At 38.3% G+C, this 24,839-nt stretch overlaps 1 protein-coding gene across 22 annotated transcripts in view; it reads right to left on the reverse strand.

The window, feature by feature from the left end:
* WDFY3 (WD repeat and FYVE domain containing 3) overlaps nt 1–24,839 on the reverse strand; it is a 281,234-nt gene that overhangs the window by 161,356 nt on the left and 95,039 nt on the right. For 14 of the 22 annotated variants that reach the window (XM_060417370.1, XM_060417369.1, XM_042251601.2 and 11 more), the window contains 4 exons: nt 17,468–17,591; nt 9,985–10,038; nt 4,958–5,067; nt 1,056–1,217 (listed from right to left, as the gene is read on the reverse strand). In XM_060417370.1, coding sequence (XP_060273353.1) covers nt 1,056–1,217; nt 4,958–5,067; nt 9,985–10,038; nt 17,468–17,591 — 450 coding nt within the window. The remainder of the gene's footprint in view (nt 1–1,055; nt 1,218–4,957; nt 5,068–9,984; nt 10,039–17,467; nt 17,592–24,839) is intronic. The other 8 variants (XM_060417383.1, XM_060417375.1, XM_060417386.1 and 5 more) reach the window with 1 other exon arrangement.

Below are 24,839 nucleotides of genomic sequence, written 5' to 3' on the forward strand. Positions count from 1 at the left end.
TTCAGGTCTACCATGTCTAAAGCAGAGAAGCACAGCTTTAGGTATTATTTCACTGACTCTTCCCCCAAATCCTTTAGCCAGGTATTATTTTCATTTTAGAGATGAGAAACTGGCATCTTATTTCATAAAATGGGACTCAAACAGGTGTGAGTCTTCTAAATTGAGGCATAAAAACACGTAACAATTTAACCCTCTTAATCATTTTTATGGACAGCGTGTTAACTACATGCACACTGTCATGCAAAACATCTGTAGGACATTTTCCTCCCGCAGAACTGACCCTCTGGATCCCCTGGAAAACAACTCTCTTTTCTCTCACCTCCCAGCCCCAGGCAACCAACACTCTACTTTTAAAAGTCTGACCTCTTAACTTATAAATAAAATCATGCAGTATTCATCTTTCTATGTCAAACATATATTTTTTAAATACCATATTTCCCATGGATAGATTATATTGTAAATGTTTATAGTTTGTTTGTTGTGAGAATTTTCTCCCAAGAAAGGATATCAAATGATGACAGTATTTCCAGACTAGCTAACAAAGGTTCACTTACTCTGCTAATGTAATTATTAAAAGAAGAGTGACCACAGTGGGAAAGAAGGTTCACAGACAGGGAGCAGAAAAGGTGGCAGTAGCCACTAAAATAAACTGTATTTTCTAAGTTAAGTACTTACTGGCTAAGGACTTCCTATATTTAGACAGCAACAAGACAGAATTGCTTGACACAAGAAGAAATATTACCCCAAAGTTAACAGCATTGTTAATAAAAGTGTTCCTTGCTTTGTTCATTTTAGAGATGCTTTTACAATATGAAAGGTAATCTTAATGATCGAATCTGTTCAGAATAACAAACCTGTGAATCCCTTGCCCAAATATTCCTCAAAAGAAATGGGCAAATTCAAGAAATATGCCAGTTAGATGAAATAAAGTCAATTTATAATAAACAGCAAGAAACACTATAGAAAATGGGACAGGCAGAACATCTACTTAGACTGTACCTGTTACACCTGAAATAAGGTGGTCTAGATGAACAGACACACAGCACCTTTCATACCTGTACAAAAACTTTCTGGAGTAGCCCCCGACGTTCTGCTAGAGGTAGCTCATTCTGTGCACCTCCAACTGCCTCAGGCACATGTGGAAGGTCAAAAAACAGATATAAACATTTAACCAGGGTGGAAGGCACTGACATTGTTGTCATGCAGTCCACGGTTTTCTGGAAAACAAATGGATAAATAAAGTGAGTAAACAGACAGAGAGACATAACTGTACTATGAAAGTGAAAGTCGCTCAGCTGTGTCTGACTCTTCGCGACCCCATGGACTGCAGCCCACCAGGCTCCTCTGTCCACGGAATTCTCCAGGCCGGAATCCTGGAGTGGGTTGCCATTCCTTTCTCCAGGGGATCTTCCCCACCCAGGGACTGAAACCTGTTCTCCTGCATTGCAGGTGGATTCTTTACCATCTGAGCCACAGGAATCCAGTAACTGTACTTGGTACAGCTACATAAGCTCACAAATTTTAAGCCAGAAAATTATACTTCAAAATACCTTTTCAAACGCCTGAAAAAATATTTAAAATACTCCATGAATGACAAATACCCATTTCCTATCTGGACAAATTTGCTTTCATCAAATATTGAGAACTTTGTTGCCTACTAAGGTATCTATTAAGTTGACTATTAAGAGGCAGCATGTTCCAGAGAACATTAGCTTTAAGATTTAGAATAAAGGAGCTAAACCATAACTTGGGGAAACTAACTTTTGTTAGGCCTCATCTTTCTCTCCTATAAAATCTATATAATGGTATATATCGCTTAGGGTTAATATGAGGTTTATGTAACAAATGCAAAGACACATTAATGTACTAAACTATGTATCAGTTCCTTTACTAGTACTTTTATTTTATTCTCATCGCAGATTCTTAGGTTGGAAGGGCACTTGAAGGATATATCCATCACTGACACAGAAAATTTGTACATTATTTCCAAAGATTGCTAGAGGAAGAAATTTTAGACCTTATGGTGAACATTTCAGTACTGTTAAGAAGTATGGGAGGAAAAAAAGAAGCATGCTATAAAAATTATCAAAATCTTTCCATGGTACAATTCGGAGTAAGTTTTTCCATGTTGGAAATCAACACGCTGGCATCATGTGTTGATTAGTCTATTAACTTTTTTATTAAACATTTCCTGAACGCATAGCATATGCCAGTGTTTTAGGAACTTGGCGTGAAATGATGAAGGAATCCTGACTTTCACAAGGCTGTAGTCTACCAGCAGAAACAAGTTCATCAATAACTATGATTTACTCTCGAGTAGACAATGGTAGTACATTCAGGCTAGTAAAATAAGGGAATAATCGACAGGGCCAAGAGTGGCATGAAGGATAGGAATTGAAACAAGAGGGGAAAGGTCACCTGGAAGATACACAGAAGGTAAGGCCATTTTGTACAACATGTTTCAGGAACCGGAGTTCAAAACTGCTGACTCCTGAAAAACCACAATAATGTCTCACCTTTAATGTGTGTTTATTATATAATAGGCTTAAGGCTAAGCACTTTAAATACATGCTCTCATCTGTTTTTCAAGTCAACCTTACAAGATAGATTTTATTACTGCGTGAGCCTTGATTTACAAGGAAGGCTCACTACTCACATATCCTGCCCTGGCTTGGGGAGCGGGCATATGCTCAATGCCCTCTGCAGGTGGGCACTGGAAACCTAGTGAAGTGTTCCAAATAAAGGAGTAACTGAACCAGATTTCAGAAAATCAGTTGCTGGTAGTACAGACTATAGGTTAAAGAGCAGAAAAGCAAGAGTACTTCGGAAACTAGTACAGAAAACCCCACAAGACAGATGGGGCCTGAGCTACCGCAGTAGCCAGATGAGGGGAGCAGCGCGCCTAAGGAACAATCCTGCCTACGATCTGGCCCCTTTCTATGCACCCACCATCACTTCCCTCCGCCAACACTCCAAAGTCCTCTGCTGTTCTCACCTACCTTTTATTATTTCTAGACACCCCATGTCTCCATCTGACTCTCAGTTTAAACGTCTGTTCATACCTGAAACGTAAGTCCTCATCTTTCCTCCTCCTTTCACCTGCAAAATTTACAACTCCCACAGTTCCCTTTTCACACTACTACATGCAGCCCACGGCTGCATTTCACAGTGTTAGCTTCATCCACTGCATCTCTGTCGTCTACCTGCTGACTCAGGACCATGTGTGAGTCATCTCTGCAACTCACTGCTGCTAACAAAAAACAGGATGCAGACCAAAATGTCAGCTCCAAGTGTAACACTGAGTTTTCTTTCAAAAGGTCTCTTTTGACAGATTATCACTGGCTGCCCCTTTGTATCAAGTAAAATGACATCACTTTTCATTTTCATCTTATGACAAGACCGATTGAAAGTACAACTGGATATCCAAACTGGTAACTGGCAACACCTGTAAATTTTTCTTAAGTGATTCTTTTCTTCTGATTCTTTTCTTATGCTTATAAATTGGTCTATCCATGTGTGCACATGTAAGTTAATACACATTTACTGACTTTCTACCATGTTCTAGGTGTTATGGTAGAGCACAGTCCATGCTCACAATTGAGAAAGGAAAACGGAACATCTACAGAAAAATGAATAAAACTTACATATATTCCAATTAAACACAATTATTTTACATGTTATGCTTAGCCCAACCACATTTTGGTAGAGTAATTTAGAGTCATGTACAGCTATCATCAATAGCAAGCAGAACTGGTATTTTGATAGTCATCTGGTATGGCCACAGATACATGAAAACAATGGTCTACTTCAGGACCATATGAAAGGTTACTTAGTACTCAGGGTGAATAAACATCTCCATGTGTGCAGGACTGAAGAGTTTCCTGGGGTATGGGCCTTCTAAGCTAAACTAGGGTGAAACTCGGTCAAGCCTTAGGTAAATCAGGATAAATTGAGTCTTACTCCTTTTCTGCTTTAAAAAACAAATCACAACACAATATTATAAATCAACTGTGCTCCAAAATAAAATAAACAAAAAACAAAACAGAATCCAGCAAACAAAGAGGGAAACAGGGTATTCCAAAAGAAAACATTCCAGTGGGCTAGTAATTATTCCAGTGGGCTAGCAATTATTCCAGTGGGCTAGTAATTATTCCAGTGGGCTAGTAATTATTCCGGGCTAGTAACTGGTTTCAGGACATCGTTACCAAGAAATGCGCACTGTTTCTCCCATGGCCTGTCATGGTAGTCTGATCAATGTCACACTTACTTTTGTGATCCACGAGGTATTTGAAAGCCCGCTGTAATTTAGACAAAAGTCGTTCTCAAGATTGGTTTGAACTTTGATAGGTAATTCTACTCCAGATTTTAGAAGGTTGAATAAACTTCCTTCACCCCCAAAACATCGCAGGTCACAAATCAGGTATTCGAACAGCACATAAATGACTATGTGCCATATCTATCATGACAGATGCTTAAAGTTGATTTAAAGGGGAAAAAAGCAAACTCTGGGATAAATCAAGTGGAAAGGTAATACATATTATGCTGAAAATAGCTAAGTGACCTTGGATGAATCTCAGATGACTCTTCTGAGCCGAAGCTTCCCTAACATGGGTTACAGAAACTCTGCGCTGGGCCTGGGGAGCCAGAGTTCCTGGGCTCCTTCCGGCCAGCTGCAGGGAGTTCATCTCTTTGCCCAGTGTGCTGTACAAACGGGACCACACACTCTAATGACAAAGACAGAAAACACTGTTCTAAGTTAAGCATTTCCTCATGTGTAAAATGGAAATGTTAACTTCCTTACAGAGGTCTTGTGAGAAGCACAGAAAAATGTGCAAGGTGAAGGAGGAGAATACAATGATTATCATAAAATCTTACTTAGATATGATGATAAATCTAATTCGACAAAATCCCAAGAGGATAAAGAGAGATGCTTCAAACACGAAAAGCAAGATCTCACCTGACCAGAGGATGCTAACAAATTAATCGTTGTCAGAAGCATCCAACCTCTACTGGCTTCTTCACTCTGATTGATTTCCAAGAACTGGACTATGGCCCGACTTGCAGCCTCTATAAAACCAAAGGAAAATCATTAGGTGGAGATAAATGACATGTAAATTATGTTAAAGAGAGTAATATTTTATTGGTATATGCAGATATTATCATATAAGTACAGAAAAATAAAAAGTCAACTGATAGATTTTAAGAAAAAGTATGTCACAAACTAGCCAAAAATAGTCATGGAAGAAGGGAAATTTGAGTTAAATTTGCCTGGAAAACAAGTCCATGTCTGTCTGGAAAACAGAGGAAGGGAGAGAAGCAGAGATTAGGCATACTGCTTTAAAACCAAAGTGTGGCCAGAGGAATGATCAAGATAAAGAACTGTAATAACACAGGGTTCGTTCACATTCTAGAAGAGCATATGCTGAGAATATTGTTTAATATCAATAGCAGTGATAGAAAGTATCTATTTATGAAGGAAGGTAAGCTAAGGGCCTATCTGTACTTGACTTTGGGCAAGAGGGAGCGAATGTAGTTTCTTTAACAAAGTCGATGATGAAAGGATTATTTTAAAATGATTAATCTAAAGTGATGTGTACGACAAACTAGAAGGGCAAAGACACTGATGGGGAAAACAAACTAGGAGGTTCGCTCAGTGAGACAAACAAGGGGTGACCTGAGCAGCTGATATTAAGAAGATAGAAACAACGAGGGAGTCATTCACAGAACTGTACTGTTGGAAGAATCTCTGAAAGTCAGCTTAGCTGATTATATTTTTAAAGATAAGGGAAAATGGATAAACCCCAAACCATGCATTTAATTTTATCAGTATAAAGTTCATTAATTTTCATACTGATATACAAGACGAACTAAAGTCAGAAAATAAATCCAATCTGTTCACTCTAAGCCAACATGCTAAGTTACTGAACACGTGTCATAAAGATGTAGGATGCAGAATAGATAGAATTTAGATTAGGACTTCCCTGGTGGCTCAGATGGTAAAGCATCTGCCTATAATGCGGGAGACCTGGGTTCGATCCCTGGGTCAGGAAGATCCCCTGGGAGAAGGAAATGGCAACCCACTCCAGTATTCTTGCCTGGAGAATCCCATCAACAGGTGAGCCTGATAGGCTATAGTCCATGGGGCAGCAAAAAGTCAGACACGACTGAGCAACTTCACTCACTCACAGATTACTTTAGAGGTATTGTTTTCTTCCATTTAAGATAATCAAGATAAAAGAGTTTTATTCAATAAGGGAATAATATGAAGCTTATGTATAAAACTGCGCTCAGCATATTTCATCTTTATATACTGCCATTTGAAAGAACATTTTAAAGGGAAAATTTTTTAGCTACTTATTTGTATTGACTCTTAACTGTATAAGAAGGATTGTTTTAAGTACTTGTAGATTTAATTCATTTCATCTTTACAAGAACCCAGTAAGTTATTTTCTATTCTTATACCCCTTGGTGGAGGTGGTTGCTTAGTTGCTAAGTCATGTCTTTCCTTGTGACCCCATGGACTGGGGACCTATCAGGCTTCTCTGTCCATGGGATTCTCCAGGCAAGAATACTGGAGTGGATAGCCATTCCCTTCTGCAGGGGATCTTCCCAACCCAAGGACTGAAGCTGTGTCGCTTGCATTGCAGGAAGATTCTTTAACGACTGAGCTACCCCTTATTGCAACATAAATTGAGAAACAGAGAGGATAAGTAATTTGTCTAGTCAGGGACAACTTATATTCAAATCCAGGCTGTCTAGCTTGTAAAGATAAAGACAGTGATAAAAAATTTTTATTGGAAAAGAGAAGTCAACTGAAGCCTGGCTTACTTCTGATATTCAGTATCTCATAAGTGTTGAAGTTATTGTATTCATGCTCACTGATTTAGTCTCTTGCCCCTCTCTAGGAAAATAAAACCATGGGAGTCGACCCTTGGTTGTACTGTTCAGAGCCTGATCCCCTGTATGGAGCGCATTATTGACACTAAGTAGGAGCTCAATAAACACCTGTTAAATGAGTGAATAAACAATCCAGGGAGATCAAAGAAGGACACATGGAATCCAACTTCTCATGAACACTAGGAGGTTTGGATAATTTGGATTTAAAGGGGGAGTAATTCATAAAAAGCAATGTTCAAAGCTGATTAAATAGAGAAAGAAGAAAACAAAAGAATACCACTGAGGAATCATTTTAGCAATCATGGTTTAAAGTAAAAGTCACTCAGTGGTGTCCGACTCTTTGCAAGCCCATGGAGTATACAGTCCATGGAATTCTCTAGGCCAGAATACTGGAGTGGGTAGCCTTTCTCTTCTCCAGGGGATCTTCCCAACCCAGGAATTGAACCCAGGTCTCCCGCATTGCAGGCAGATTCTTTACCAGCAGAGCCACAAGGGAAGCCAAGAATATTGGAGTGGGTAGCCTATCCCTTCTCCAGCGGATCTTCCTGACCCAGGAATCAAACCAGGGTCTCCTGCATTGCATGTGGATTCTTTACCAACTGAGCTATCAGAGTTTAAGGTCATTGGTAAAAACTAACCTGCAAATTTTTCCTGCAAGCCTACAATGGACCCAGGCATCTGTTATTACATGTAACAGGAGGAGTCTTTCCCTGATAGGAATTAAATGCTCATGTAAGGAAGACCGCTCCTTCCCAGTTGGCTAAAATTCTCAATCAAAAGCTGGCATGCTATGCTTTCATTTCCTAGGCTTCTTCAAAACTAGGCAACTTTGGTTTTAAATTGTGCAATTCTATTTCATAACTCAATATCTTTAAAAAATACTTGCAGTGTTCAAATTGATTATTTCACAGTTAAACCAATGTAATAGATTTCTAGTTCATAAAAAAAAAAAAACAAAAACAAAAACAAAAAACAAAAAACACTGATTACCAAACCAACTTGTCAACACTACCTATGTCTTTCACAGAGAGAAAAAAGATTTTGAAGAACTAAACCTACATTAAAAAAGGAAGTTATCTTCCTGGTACAGAATCTAGAAACCTATAGACAAGACATATTTTGAGTGACTCTGGATTCCACTTATATTACTTAACACTATTAACAATGATTGGACAAATGTATTTTCACTGCTCTTCAGTAAGCTGCCAATTACCAACAATGAATGCCTATGCTTATTTTAAGTCACAAAATACCAAAAATGTTTCCTGGTTTCAAACAGTTCCATATATCTGATTATTGGCATTTAAAAGTATGTGTGGGGTTTCCTTCATTTTCATTGACAAAGAACATACAAAAAGACAATGTATTTAAAAAATGTTGTTATCAAAGATTACAACAGTTTGGTAGATTGCTGAATTGACTGAATGAGATACTAATTAGGAAAATAAACCTTGAAAAGGATCAAGGCAGTCTAATTATTAATGGCATCCATTTAACAATTTTACCGCTTTAATAATCACTGCTCTTTTTGAGAAGAAGATGGTGAAGATGAGTTACATCAGCAATAGCATATAACGGTGTTATCTGGATTTGAATTATAGGAGTGTACAAAAAGGTCTGGGGACTTCCTAGGTGGCTCAATAGTAAAGGGTCCACCTGCCAATGCAGCAAACACTGCAGACGTGGGTTCAATCCCTGGGCTGAGAAGATCCCCTGGAGGAGGAAATGGCAACCCACTCCAGTGCTCTTGCTGGAGAATTCCACGGACAGAGGAGCCTGGTGGGCTACAGTCCATGGGGTCACAAAGAGTGGGATACGACTGAGTAGCAACTGAGCACAAAGAGGTCTGGATAGTGGTTGTGGCTGAATGATAGGGTGAGACTGGAAACTCTTGTTGACAAATAAACATGACATGTCTTCACATGACAAATGTACTCAGAAGAACTAATGTACTCTTACCTATTAATTTCAGTTATTTGTTATTCAGTCACTAAGTTATGTCCGACTCTTTGAGACCCCATGAACTGCAGAATTTCAGTATACTGCTATTCAAAACAACTTAATGGGATCTCTCAGTTTTTATTTTAAATAAGTCAAGAAGCTCACTGTAAAAGTACATAATATTTAGTGTTCTCTTTAAAATAACTATGTAGACTAGAAACGTCTGTAAATTTAATTAAACATCTGTAAACCACAGAATTTCTTAAAATTCTGAAAGAAAAACACTCTTAGTCAACGAAATGCTGTATAACGAACTATGGGGCTTCCCTGTAGCTCAGATGGTAAAGAATCTACCTGCAATGCAGGAGTCCTGGGTTCAATATCCACGTTGGGCCGATCCCCTGGAAAGGGAATGGCAGCCCACTCCAGTATTCTTGCCTGGAGAATCCCATGGACAGAGGAGCCTGGCGGGCTACAGTCCACGGGGTCACAGAGTTGGACACGACTGATTGGCTAACATTACTACTACTATTATGAACTATGAATTGCTCTAATTCTTAACAAATGCAAATTTAAATGCTGACTTAAGATTATAAGAGTTAATGGAAAGAACATGTTAATATTAGCCCGTCTTGAGAGTTGCCAATCATTTGATTTAAACTTTAGCTTTCATCCTGCATTTCAATGCATATAGTTAGGCTAAAAATTACAGAAATGGAGTTAATAGAGCTCATTATTAGATTAAGTAAGAATAGAACGCAGACACTTTTCAAGGAAATATAAGTTCCCAGTCTACACTGACAGAATAAAAGTAAACTCAATCAGACAGCATTCAGAACAAGCAGAACACAAAATATGTTAGTAGTAAGTGTAATGCAGTAATTTGTTCCTTTAAAGTCCATTTAAAGCATAGTTATTTTCAAATTTTTGCTTCAGGATGATAATGTGAGGCACATCAATAGTACTATTACACTTCTCTCACTAATAATGTAACCAAGCCTTAAAAGCCCCTTTCCACCATCCCCCATTCTGGAAAAAAAAAAAGGAACCCACTTTCATGTTAGTAAGAAAACAGTATTCGAACTCATAGCTTCCATGCATCTTTCCATTTGATAATACGTAACCACATCTTGGGAATGAAATTACCTGAAGGTGTTGTGGCTTTGAAATCCTTGGAGGAGAGCGGGACACTCTGTTTTTCTGTTTAAAAAAAAAGGCTAGGTTGTCTACTTTGGGATTCACTACATTCTACTAATCATGCCACAAGATGCTGGACAAGGTGCCAACTGAGGTCAGCATCCCTGGCTTCTCGATCACTGGGCTACTGCCCAGTGGGGACTGCACCACTGGGAGTGACAGTGGCATCTAGCATGCAGCAAAGTCCTTAATAATAAGCTGAAGATACTATTTTTACACTGGTGGGAATTTTTTGTTCCAGTGATGTAAATCGACCACGTGATGTTAAGCACCTTAAGAATTAAGTAGCTGCGTAGGCTGAACTAGAAGAGACAGAGGAAAGTCTTAAGCCATGCCCTGTACACAATATGGCCACAAAAGTATGTATTTTCTCAAATTAGATGAGAGTTACTACATTTTTTAACAAAACTACAGGAAGGCAATAACTAAGTCAAAATTAAGAGACCAAGAGAAGAGGACTAATGTATTACAAATCAGCCCACGTACTCATTCTGCATGTTGATCTACCTAAAACTTTCACCTTTTACTAACTTCTGATGGACAGGTCTAAACAACAGAATTGCTGATAAGCATGGTTCCTCCTGATATATCTATAATGCATGTAGCAAGTGATCTGGTAAAAAGACTTGATATGTGAAAGGTGATTAGGTAACAAACAAAATAAGTATTTCACACCAAGTTCAGAGTCCTGGAAAAATAAACTTGCTCTGATGCACAAGAAATAGACCCGATCTTCAAAAGTAGAACAGAGGGTTCATTCTATCTGCCTTTTTTTGGACAAAAATTACGTGCATGTATATCTTAATAAAATTACTTTCAATGATAACTTCCTATAAAAGGATACGCGAGGTATTGAAAGCAGCTGAACTCACAGAGGCAGAAAGTCAAATGGTGTTGCCAAAGGCTGGGACGAGGAAGCGAAGTTGCTGATAAATGTGTATGAAGTTACAGCTACTTACTGAAGATGAAAAAGTTCTTGGGACCTGCTGTACAACACTGTATTTACAATTAACTGTATTGCACATGTAAAATTTTTTGAAGAGGGCACATCTCGTGTTATGTGTTTTTACCAATAAAAACCAACTGATCAATCAATCAGAGAACCAGAACAGGATATGCAAGAAGAAAATTATTCAGCATGCACCTAGCACCTCAAAATCTAGAATTTCTTTCCTAGGAAAAGATCAAAAAAATCTTCATGAAAGTACTTTGGATAACAATATTGATCAAACTTCCAATGTTCAAGGCTGAAAATGAAAGAAAAGAAGAAAGATTCCAATAGCAAGAGTTCTTACTTCAAGGCTAACTTAGGAGGTACTCCAAAACTATGCTTTTCTCTCGTTAGCTGGCTTTTCTAACACTCCTCCAATTTTCAAAGCATGATGGGGAGGGAGGGGGAGCAGAGAAATCCTATGGCAAAGTCAGTAAAAAATTTACTGAGCACCTAGATCATGGCATCTGGTCCCATCACTTCATGGCAAATAGATGGGGAAACAATGGAAACAGCGACAGACTTTATCTTCTTGGGCTCCAAAATCACTGCAGATGGTGACTGCAACCATGAAATTAAAAGACGCTTGCTCCTTGGAAGAAAAACTATGACAAACCTAGACAGCATATTAAAAAGCGGAGATATTACTTTGCCAACAAAGGTCCATCCAGTCAAAGCTATGGTTTTTCCAGTTGTCACGTATGGATGTGAAAGTTGGACCACAAAGAAGGCTGCGCGCTGAAGAACTGATGCTTTTGAACTGTGGTGTTGGTGAAGACTCTTGAAAGTCCCTTGGACTGCAAGGAGATCAAACCAGTCAATCCTAAAGGAAATCAATCCTGAAAAGTCATTGCAGGGACTGAAGCTGCAGCTCCAATACTCTGGCCACCTGATGCAAAGAGTCGAATCATTGGAAAAGACCCTGATGCTGGGAAAGATTGAATGCAGGAGGAGAAGGGAACGACAGAGGACAAGTTGGCTGGATGGCATCACTGACTCTATGAACATGAGTTTGAGCAGGCTCCGGGAGATGATGATGGACAGGGAAGCCTGGTGTGCTGCAGTCCATGGTGTGGCAGAGTCGGACACGACTGACTGGCTGAACAAGTCTATGACGTGCATTCTTTTTAGGTGATAAAGGTGTGAACACAACAGACAATAAAGTTAAATAGCTAAATAAACATGACACTTTCAGATGATGATGGAAGCTCTAAAGGAAGCACTTAAGATGACTGAGTAAGTACTAACTGGTATGGAGACAGAGGACAAAAGATCAATCGAGAAAGGGTAATTTGAAAAGGTTTCTCTTCTGCAGGTAAAACTTACAAAACTGCACTGAATCTCACTGATTCTGAATTAATTTCAAAATTAATTTTCAAAGTTAATTAATTTTTGAAATTAATTTGAAATTAATTTCAAGAGTTTAAAACTGAAAATGACAAGGAATTACACAGTATGAAAAAAATATACCATAAAATACCTGCAAACAAGATGTCGCCAGTGGAGGATGTGGACAAAGGAAGGGAAAAAGGGGCTCTATGTACTATTTTGCAACTTTTGGTGAGTCCCAAAGTATTTCAAAATAGAGTTCAAAAAGAAAAAAAGGTTGTGTAATGACTACTGTAATTAACAATGAGACATGTTCTTGTTCATTTAAGATATTTTTCATTATTTCTAAAAAATAGCCCTACAGATATAAAATTGTAAAGAGATTTAGGAATAACAAATCTCCAATGCAGAAAAATGTTTTTCCACAGACATGCAGATTAAGTTTTTATAAAGACAGCAACAGACAAGAGTATAAATAAGGTTTGGAGTTTTTTTTTTCTAATCTAGAAACATCACACCAGAAAGAAATGGCAATGACTGGAGTCAACACGTGACTAAGAAATTTCCCTTCACACTACCTAATTAAAATAGCCAAAAAGGCATACGAAACACAAATCTTATATTTTAGACAGACTTTTCACTTCCATAGGAGCAACTGAAATCGATAAAGATAAAAAAAAGTATGCAACTCCATTTTGGGTGGAGGAAGCGAACAGACAGAAAGGTTACCTTAAACTATTTTAATCATCTCACTAGACTTGCTTCAAGGAGTACAAATATAATTAAAACCGCCTCACCTTAAAAGCTATGCATCAATTCATGTAACGTACTGCTTCTGATTAATAAGAGATTTTTGTTCTCAATCTAAAAGTACTTTAATGGCTGTTGCTCCAAAGACTCCACAATGGGCCCCCTGTTAAGATGAAAGGTTGAGCACACGCACTGATCTCTTTTCCATCCTGAAACCTTGCTGCTATAAGCTGAATTGTGTCTCCTCAGAATTCTTATTTGAAGCCTTAACCCCCTAATGTGATGGAATTTGGAGATGGAGCATTTGGGAGGTAACTGGGTTCAGTCTTTGGGAGGGTGGGGCCCTCACAGTGGGATTAATGCCCTTATAAGAAGAGACATCAGAGAACTCTCTCTCTTCTGTTGGTGAGGCCACGTGGGGAAAGAAGCCATATGCAAGCCAGCACAAGAGATCTCATCAGAAACCAATTATGCTAGCACCATGATCCCAAACTGTCAGCCTCTAGAACTGTGAAGAAAAATTCCTGTTGTAAAGCAATAGCAAGGAAAATACAAAAGCAACTTACTACAACAGAACTTTCCAGAGGCTAAAGAACTGGTGGCACTAAGCACCTTTAGAAGCAAAAGTGCATGGGGGACAGAAGGATTGGACAGAAGTAATAGTATGTGTAAGAGCAGCCAGAGCCCAGATCCTCGCTGTGTGGGTACTGGACTGGAGACTTAGTCACTACAGGGAAAAACAGAGGACGTCTGGACTGGGGTGGAAGGGGGACAATGACATTACAGCAAGCACAGTTGTGGGTGCATCACAGAAACAGTAGAAAGCTCATGTACTAAAAGCTGAGGGTCCTCAGACCTTTTTCCTACTTAGCTTCTCAAGAGTTCAGAGTCAGATATATACTGTCTAAGTAAAGACTGGACATACTTTCCCAGGGACTGTCTAGCTCAAGGGAAAGATGGTCTAGAGAATGGCTCAGCAAGATGACCCTGGGTTGAGGCTACTGCTGCAGGCTCCACCCACAAGCTACCTGGCAACTTTCCAAGGTTCCATTCTAATACAGCAGCAGAGGGCCAAGGGTGAGACATGTGAGGACATTCTTTAAAAGACCGAGACAAAAATAGCTAAACAACAACAAAAAACCTGAAAGAAACAGACTAGTGAGGAAGAAAAGCAAACCTTAAAAAAATAAACAACAACAAAAAACCCCTCAGAGAGCTAAGAGAAAAACAGCACAATAAAGGTGGGGGAAGGGGGAACCTTTCAGAAATTAAAAATATCATGTCACAAGAAAACAAACTCATAGAAGGAATAGATGGCAAAATGGAAAAGCTCTTTTAGCAAATAGTTAAAAAAAAAAGATTGAAAACAAGCGAGGAAAGATAAGAAAATGAAGAGACTTAGGGGTTCATCTGACAAGAAAGAAAAAAGAGGAGGGAGGATATTATTATGCAATGATTCATGAAACTTTCTCAAAATTAAAGGATATGTATTCCCAGGTCCAGTGTACTCAGCATAATGTACAAAAATAAGTCCACTCCAAGGCATGTTATCATGAAATTTTAGAACAGGAGGGTCAATGATAGGATTTTAAATGTTTCTATAAAAAACAGAATCAAAACAAAAACAAAATAAAGGCCACAGAGAAAGAACTGAGAATCTAGATAGCTTCAGATTTCTCAACAGGACAGGAATCTAGAACATTATAGAGAAATGATTTTTAAATTCTGAGATAAAATGATTTTGAATCCAGAACCTGACATATCCACTGAAAGGGGGATAAATGTCATGCGAGCCATGAGGTTTTCCAAAATGACCTTGAGGCATCACCCTGGGCTGCCTGGAGAAGGACCAGCTAAGACCTACCACTGCCCATGCTCCCAGAGGTGTTGCACCCAAGCTCAACATCCTAGGACCCTCGCAGCTTCTATTCTCCGCAGGAGGGCTTGTAATCTCCTCTGGGCCCCCAAATATCTTGGATTAGACAGCTAGGATTCTCACACAACTCCTACAAACATGGAATAAGGAAGGACTCACATCCAGAACTCAAAGTTTAGATCACAGTTTGCATCTTCACCGTTAAGACTGCATTTATGCTCTGGGCAGGCGGAATATCACACTCACACTTCTCTGTGAGGTGATGAGGGTGATGGACCTGTGACTTCTTTTGTCCTGTTGAAGCCTGGTTCTATGAGTTTCCCCCTTTCTGCAACAAAGCCATCCTATGTGATGTGATAAGGTCTGTTCGAAGCCCTGGTACCTGAAAGCTTGTCCCCCTAAATTTATCACCTTCCTTGGATAAGAGGAAGGAATTCATCTTACACAGCAAGAGTCAAACAAAGTTTCACTCACAGATTTCTAAAAACAAACAAACAAAAAACCCCAAATCAAAAATGATAACTGTAATGCATCTTTTCTCAGGAAGCTGCTGGAAAAGATATGTTACCAAAAATGAGGAAGTTAATTTGAGAAAAAAAGACGTGAGATTCGGGAAACCAAGTCTCTATCTCAAAGAAGTGGAAAGACATCCCAGGATGATGTGAGTTAAGATGTAAAAATGACAGCCGTCCAGCTGGCCAAAAGAGCAACTACCACAGATCAAAGCAGGCAGAAGGTTCTGGAAGAGCTATTTGCAAGATGAAATTGACAAAACATCAGACACCTCAGTCATATTAAGGGGAAATTCAGGAAAACATAGGAGTAGGGGAGGAAGAATGTATTAATGAAAATGTAGAAAGCCTAGTTTGTTTGTTTTTTAAAAAAAGGGCAATGATAAACTAGTGATAGAGGTGGAGAAGTTTTCAAGAAAGGCAGTATAATCAGAGAATACCATATGGCTCAACTTTGCATAGTGTTTTCAGACACAATATTATAATGAATACCGAGCTAATCAAATTGTGATAGAATGATATGAGGATACAGAAGTGTGCATCTGTGGGGTACTGGTGGTGAGCTTCAAAGTCCCACTGCTCTTGTGGGAAGTCAGAAGATAGAATCTAAATATGAAAAATCAAGGGCACCCATTGTAAGCATGTTATAGACAGAGAAGTAAATATCAAAAGCAGTTAAGAGACATAAAAAGTCACTGCATCTTAAGAGTGAAAAATGAGGATGAACCAGCATGGTGGAAGGGAGATACTGTTTTTAATAAATCTATAAACTATTTGACCCTTAAAACCATGCATCTGTATACTTTTCAAACTAAAAATAGAAACCAAATTTAAAAATAGTATTATATAGCAAAGACAGTACTGTTATTATTGGAAAAATAGTAATTCAATGGATGGAAAAGGTAAGTGATATTCCAAACAGATAGTAGAAGCAAAACTTAAATTATTGATTTCTTGGTCTAATGCTTCAGTAGGAAAGCAATCACTCAAACAATTGCTACAAAACCAAAACAACGAGGTAAAAATTACGGTAAAATCCTTCAAACATATTGCTGCTTTAGAAAATGACTAACAGTAATCACAACCAAAACAGCATATTTTAATTCTGATTAAAAGGAATAATACTTTATGAAATTTAAAATTACCTAATTATGAGCAAGAACAGTTATTCAGGCAGCGATTACAAAAGGCCTACTGTGTAAAGGCCTGTGGTAAAGACTGCAGGCTACGGTCTATTGGAAAGAAGAAAGATGGTCTACTAGAAAGATACATACATAACCATCACTTGGGAAGCTAAATAGATAAGAAGAGAGAACTGTTTCTTTGATTAAGGGAATCAAGAAACATTCTGTCTAGGAAGTGTGACTTAATCCAAGCTGAGATTTAGATGTACTAAGATAGGTGGATGGGGGAGATGCTTCTTCCTCGGTGATGCATCACAGGGATAGAAAAAAAGAGCACACACAGGACTATAAGCAACTCAGTTTGGTTGAAATATACAGAAATAGAACAGAAAAAGATAACAAGAAATAAAAAGGGTAGGCAAGTGCACGCATGCGCACCCTGTATTTCCAGAGTGTTTGTGTATGTGTGTGTGTGTATTTCCAGAGTGTGTGTGTATTTCCAGAGAGTGTGTGTGTGTGTGTGTGTGTGTGTGTGTGTGTGTGTGTATCTACAGACCCTGAGTGTGTGCTGAATGTCATGCTAGGAATTTGGATCTTGTTCAGAAGGAAACAGAGTGTGTTAAAAGGGTGAGGGCTGGGGTGGAAGTGGTCCATGGGAAGCAGACCACCCCACTTAAGAGCAGCAGGTGCTGATACCAACAGAAGCCTGTGACTGTAAGAAAGGGAACAGGAAACGGTATTAATACCTCTGAGCTTAGCATTGGGTCAGTTTTCTGCTTGGTTTTAATAGTACTTTTACCAAACTGTCCCTTCAAATAAATCAGTTTTTGGTGGTTTCTGTGACAAATACCTGTGGATTTGTTTGATGCTCTCCTTCGAATTTCTGTCACCATCAGTCGTGAGACTTGCGTTGTGAACTGCAGCAGATCAGAAAATTTTTCTGTCATTGTATTTGGTGGAGCATTTCCAAAAACCTGTGGATGACAAAGACATTTTTAACACAGCCCTGTCAACTTTTATCTTCTATTTTTAAAAGTGCTTTTAAAAGTGTGGTGTGACTTGGAAAACCTAGTTTAAAAAAAGTATATGCTTGCACAGTTATTTCAGATCTGAGTAAGGTTAAAATACAACTCTTTCAGCAAATCACACCTAGCCACATTTCCTTACGCATGTAAAATAATTTGTGGAATGAATGAGTAAATAAACGAAATCTAAAAGCCAAAAATCACTTATCTATCAAATTTGAATTAATCTTACTAATAAACTTAAGAAAATATAATTTCTCTGAAGAAATCTAGATTAAGAAATTAGAGAGAAGCGGTGTGTGACTAAGTCCTAGGCTAAAATAAAGAATTCACTAAACTTGTAATATCAGACTTTCTAAATTCTAACCTCAATAATTCCCAAAACAAGATAGCCAAAAGATTTGAATAAGAATATGAATGAGGTCATCAAATATACTTTAAAAAAAAACCTACAATAAATGTACTTAAGAATAAACCAGGGCTTCCCCAGTGGCTGAGTGGATTAGAATCTGCCTGCCAATGCAGGAGACACGGGTTCAATCCATGATCTGGGACAATCCCACATGCCTCTGAGCAAGTAAGCCCGCACACCACAACTATTGAGCCTGTGCTCTGGAGCCTGGGAGTCAGAACTACTTAAGTCTAAGGCCCTTGAGCACATGTTCCACAACAAAAGAAGCCACTGCAATGAGAAGCCAACACACCCAACAATGAACAGCCCCTCTCGCCACAACTAGAGAAAAGCTCACGCAGAACGAAGACTCAGCACAGCCAAAAATAAATAAAATTATTTAAAAAAAATAATAAATCACTCTTAAACTGGTAAGGTTCAGCAAAGACAATAAGAAAACAAAACCTGAACAGACTGTAATACGTAAAGAAAGAGTACTATAATAGCTATATAACTGGATGCGTCTGGAATATTATTTTTTAAAAATATCTTTATAGTTAAAGGGGAATTCTGTATCTCCTATCACTATAATGATAGCTCTCTATTAAAAAATTAAACAATATTTTGTATTCTTATTTTCTCTTCAAATGTCACTAAAAGGGAGGAAATATATCTCACTCAGCATTGTATTCCTTGCTAAGCCAGTACCCTGCCTTTTAAAGGGATGTTCCCTAAATATGGTTGTTTACATGCTGCCTGCCTGTACAACCAAATTCTAGAAACTCTTTAGGTAGCATGGAAGGACACAAATTATAAACAAAAGCTTCCCAGATGGCTCAGTGGTAAAGAATCCGCCTGTCAGTGCAGGAGACACAGGAGACGTGGCTTCAATCCCTGGGTCTGGAAGATCCCCTGGCGGAGAAAACGGCAACCCACTCCAATATTCTTGCCTGGGAAATCCCATGGACAAAGGAGTCTAGTGGGCTACAGTCCATGCTGTCCCAAAGAGTTGGACACGTCTTACTGACTGAGCACAATAAACAAAAAGTAAGAAAAAAAATATGCAAATTAAAAAAAAAATCAAGGTTAGGCACATGAACTGGAAAAAGACCTCTGTGTTTGCCACGTTTTAGTCATGAAGTTGGGATCAAATACACAGGCAAAAAACCTAGTGAATTATACGGTCCATGAGGTCCTTGGGTAAGAAAAACACATACTTAAGAAAGTACTTCTACTTTTCATACTATAAAAATTTCCTTCCAAGGATCCTAATAAAAGAATATAACTTATAATATCCTTGTAATAGAAATGTTTCTTACATTATTACAATAAATATCATGTTTCTTACAATCACACTCAAATAGAGCAGGAAGTACCTAACAAACAATAATAAATCAATTCTACAGGGTATACTTTTATGCAGGTAGTCTGTTTGTTAACTTGACACAAAATTTTAAATTATTTCAAAGAACAAATAAACTGTTCTCTTTAGGAACTCCTTAATAAATTGTTTTTCTGCTGGAATTCTGATAATATGTGCTTATAGTAACTCTCTGATGCCTGTTAAATAAGACCCGTATTCTTTAAAAAAAATTGGAGATAGATTAGAAATTGAGAAGCCTAACAACACAAGCTTGAATAGCCATCCTACCTGCACCCAGAAATGAATATGTAACTGCCTACTAAAGATGTTTATAAAATAACCATATATTTTGCTCAGGCAATGCTTAAGCAAACTTAAGTTTTCGTCAAACTGATTTGAAGTAGATAACTATTCAAACTATTCAAAATAAATTGATGTATATTTTGCTCTTAAGAATTAATAAGCACTATTTTATTCCTAAGAGTAATTAATGCAACTTCATAAAATAGTTCATTTCTGGGATAGTATAAGCAAATGATATTCAAGCAGTTTTCATGCTAAGTGAATAATATACTGTTAAAAAACGTAACTAACTTTTCATACAAATCCTGATATTTACCGCTGTTATTTCCACAAGGAAATTTTTTCTTTCAAAAGCTATCTTGCTTGAACTGACCAAACCAAAGTCAATATTATACAGAAAGGACCATGTCGTATTTCCTCATCTGAAAAGAAAAATGGTTGCTTCTTTGACATAAGCTATCTTTAGTCTAGTGATCCTACACTACCGATTAATTCACTCTTTCATTTGTTCATTCATAAATATTTACTGGTCTCCTATATACACAGGCAATACTCAGAGCCACGAATGTAAGGGTAAACAAAGACTTGTGGATATAAAGGTGAACAAGGCAAGTGCTCATGGAACCTACACATTAGTACAGGAGATGAATGGTAAGTTACTCACAATTGAAAATTATGTTGGCTAGTGATGTGTTATAAAGGAAGTAAACAGGGCGCTTGAAAGGGAATGCCTGGAGGGAGACAAGGTTGTCATAAAAGCTCTCTGAGACACAGATGCAGAGAACAAACAAATGTATAAATACCAAGTGGGGAAATACGGTGGGATGACTTGGGAGATTGAGACTGACATATATATATTCAGCTCAGTTCAGCCGCTCAGTTGTGTCCGACAGTATGTGACCCCATGGACCTCAACACACCAGGCCTCCCTGTCCATCATCAACTCCCGTAGTTCAGTCAAACTCATGTCCATTGAGTAGGTGATGTCATCCAACCATCTCACCCTCTGTCGTCCCCTTCTCCTCCCACCTTCAATCTTTCCCACCATAAGGGTCTTTTCAAATGAGTCAGTTCTTCGCATCAGGTGGCCAAAGGATTGGAGTTTCAGCTTCAGCCTAAGTCCTTCCAATGAACACCCAGGACTGGTCTCCTTTAGGATGGACTGGTTGCAGTCCAAGGGACTCTCTGGAGTCTTCACGAACACCACAGTTCCAAAGCCATCAATTCTTTGGCATTCAGTTTCCTTTATAGTCCAACTCTCACATCCATACGTGACCACTGGAAAAACCATAGGCTTGATTAGACGGACCTTTGTTGGCAAAGTAATGTCTCTGCTTTTTAATATGCTGTCTAGGTTGGTCATAGCTTTACTTCCTAGGACTAAGCGTCTTTTAATTTCATGGCTGCAATCACCATCTGCAGTGATTTTGGAGCCCAAAAAATAAAGTTTGACACTGTTTCCTCTGTTTCCCCATCCATTTCCCATGAAGTGATGGGACCAGATGCCATGATCTTTGTTTTCTGAATGTTGAGCTTTATTTTTCGATAATACTGAAAGTGTCAGGTAGTAAAGAGATTTTTTTGGTGACTGACTTTAACAATCAAATCTTAAAATACTGGGTACATATTCACCACCTTCCACAAATAGTGGGAAACAGACAATGCTTCAATCATGCACCTGTGTGCCATAGAGAGGGAAGGTCACAGCTGGAATTCTCTTTATGCCCTCGAAGTCTCTGGTCAAAATTTTCCTGTTCTTAGTTCCCTCATCTATCAAAGCGGAGAGCTGAGAGACAGAACTGGTTGGCAGTACATCCACCTCAGAGGGATGGTCCTATAGAACAGACATTCATACCCAGATGAAAACAACAATACAAGGAACAAAACTTCTGGCAAATTAAAAAAAAAATAACAATAATTATCATAAAATGAGCCTTTACAGTGTGCACGGCATTATTCAAATACTTGACAGATAATGACATTCAAATCTCATTAAATCCTGCACATTATTCCCCTTTTACAGATAAGGAGGGGAGACAGCAGGAGGCGGTAGCAAGAGAATTCAAAACTAGATCTGTCTGATCCCAAGCTGTGCTCTTAGTCACTCAGAACTGTACTGTCTTCATTTAACTCCACAGGAACCCTAGCACTACAACTTTGCACAGTGTTCATCTTAAGAGGGAATTACCATGGCTTGACTTGTTTTTAGAAGGGTCATTTTTAACATCCATCTAAATAAACTTCAGAAAATTTCCTAGCTGCTTCTCAACTAAATATTTTTGGTATACTTGGGGAGAACAAATGAATGGTGTTTTCTAATGGAATGCAGAAAGCAGAGGCTCAGCATGTATTTGTTACTGAATGCAGCTATTCAATAAAGTTTTATTGTGCATGAGCGTGACTAGTCATTTTCATCTCTTCAGGACCTCATGAATAGCCCATCAGGCTCTTCTGTCCATGGAATTCTCCAGGTAAGAATACAGGAATGGGTAGCCAATTCCCTTCTCCAGGAGATCACCCAGAAATAGAACCTGGGTCTCCAGCAATGCAGGCAGAAAAGGTTAGTTGTGAAGGATAAGAAACAGACACTGGATTCAACTTAGATGTTTCTTGACTATAATTCAGAAGCAAATTTAAAAACAAGGGGAGTTTCTAAAAGAAGATCCAGGGAAAAGATTATAATACACACAATGAAGTCTGATAACACATACCAGAGTAATTAACAATGGTAGTTCATTTTTAGATGACTAAAAGGCTATTCATTTTTTAATAAGTTTAAATGAAATATTTTCTCTGTAAGCTTTTGTTCTTGGGACTAAAGGTTAATTATCTTTGAGAATGTTGATTAAATATTACCCAGCTATTCTCAGACTTCACCATAATCCTTCAGTTTGAGAGAATCTGTGAGAGGGAGGAGGCCAGCAGTGTCTTTGCCGGACTGTGATGATGACTACAGGAGGCAGCTGAAGAACCCAGCATGAGTCCTGGCCCAGGAAAAGGACTCAACACATGCCACTTCTCAACTGTGTGTCTCTTCAAGGCCAAAATCACACACTGAAATAACACTAGGGAACACACTTTGGAAACTATTCTGCAGATAAAGGTCCGTGCCTAACTGTAATGTGGTTTATTTGCCATTTAGCATGAATCCAGCAAAGCCTCAAAAATCAACAACACAGTTCATTTTTGGCCATCATGGTAGGAAGTCTGGAGCCTTACTGAGCTATTCATTCATCCAAGCTGTTTCTTACTAGTGGAGGGTGTTCATGTACAAATGGCCAAACATTATTTAAATAAACATGGTTATCGATTTCCAAATTTAACAGATATAATATCTAAGGACAATTTTAGTTTGTAAATGATAAGCCATGAACTCAATAGAACATACAAATACAACCTATATGTATTTTTAAAACTGGTCACAATGGTACAAAAATAACTTTCTCTCTATTTATATTTGGTACAAAGACTCTGAAGAAAATTATGCCTATACACAAACATATAACTGAATTAGCTATACACCTGAAATTAAGAGCACTGCTAATCATCTATCAGTTCAGTTCAGTTCAGTCGCTCAGTCGTGTCCTTCAATAAAAAAATAATTTATAAAAATGCTAAGCAGCATCTGGCCATGCAGGGTTACTACAGACCTTCAATTTGTAAAAAAATGCAATCAAGTGAAGTACAATAGAAAGAAGGAAAAAAAAAAAGAGCTGAATGAACCTTTATGATATTTAAATCACTCACTGTATTAGAGCTTTAAGGCAGGGCATATATATGTGCTTTTGACCTAATTTTTTAAAATATTTATTTTTAATTTATTTGACCACAACAGGTCTTAGTTGTGGCACGTGAGATACAGTTCCTTGGCCAGAAACCGAACCTGCGCGCCCTACATTGGGAGTTCAGAGTCTTAGCCATTGGACCACCAGGGAAATCCCATACATATATATCTGCTTTTAATTAACCAACTAAAAACTTCTGGCTTGAAAGAAGAGAGACTTTCTTTTTCTTGGCAGCGCAGAACCAAGAAAACTAAGACAAACAGTCTAAGCAATAAAGAATAACCACTAAAGAATCTCAATCTTTAAAAAAAAAAAAAAAAGTCAAGTTATTTAGATTATTCTAGTCTAAGACTCACTTAATTGACTGCGGAAGCTTAACTGATGAAATGCATGGGACACACATCCACGATATGACTTACAAATTTATGTTAACAGCTGAGAATAACAATTGTGCTAACTACTCATAACATTATCATCACCTTGTCAATGTTCTTAAGTCTGAGAGAAGGAAATGACCTCAGACTCCTTGGTAGCCAATAGTAAGTACCTTGTGACAATGATACAAAACAAAAACAAAAGCATTCAAAATAAAGCCAACTTCCCAGAACTGGCTGTAATAAAAATTAATGACTGCTACCTCAACAGGGTTTTAAAACAATAGCTTTTCTGTAATCAGTTTTCTCATTTTCAAAACGGCTATCTAAAATTTAAACCTTTCCCCACCTCTCCTTGTGTTCCTACTCTATCATCATCTCTTTCCATTCCTCAGCCTTTTATCTCGGAGAGCAAAAAAACGATCAGGCTCTGTTCCTGTTTCATCCCACCCAATGTCAAGGGTGATATGTGAGTTAGATCTCTTACTCTTCTCTGTCCCTCTACTCCTGCCCTTCTGCTTTATCAACCCAGTGAAAGCTCAGCCCCAACAGAGCACACACAGCTGTCCGTCCTCTCTGCTTCCACACACATGCTGCTTTTTAAGTGAACGAGAAAAATCACACGCCTGCATGGGTAAGATCCAGTACAAAGGTACTATCTCCAACCTTCACTGGGCCCTAAGTCTTCTGTTGTCCCTTTTCAACTATCTTTCTCGATTCCTTTTCATTAATATTCCAAACTATCACAATTTCCTAAAGTCCCCTATCCAACCCACTGACTCCAAAGTTTTCACAGATATCTTCTATTGAAAACTATAGGAAACAGAGGTCATGGAGCAAAATCTTATTCAACTTTCCACCACCTTCACTACAAATCTGTGTTCACACCCAACAAAACTATGGGCTTTCCTACAGCACAGTGTCTCTCTTGTTCAAAGCTCACATGTACGTGCTCAGTCGCTAAGTCATGTCTGACTCTTT

This window comes from Ovis aries, chromosome 6, assembly GCF_016772045.2.
Source record: "Ovis aries strain OAR_USU_Benz2616 breed Rambouillet chromosome 6, ARS-UI_Ramb_v3.0, whole genome shotgun sequence".
In the NCBI taxonomy this organism is placed as follows: domain Eukaryota; kingdom Metazoa; phylum Chordata; class Mammalia; order Artiodactyla; family Bovidae; genus Ovis; species Ovis aries.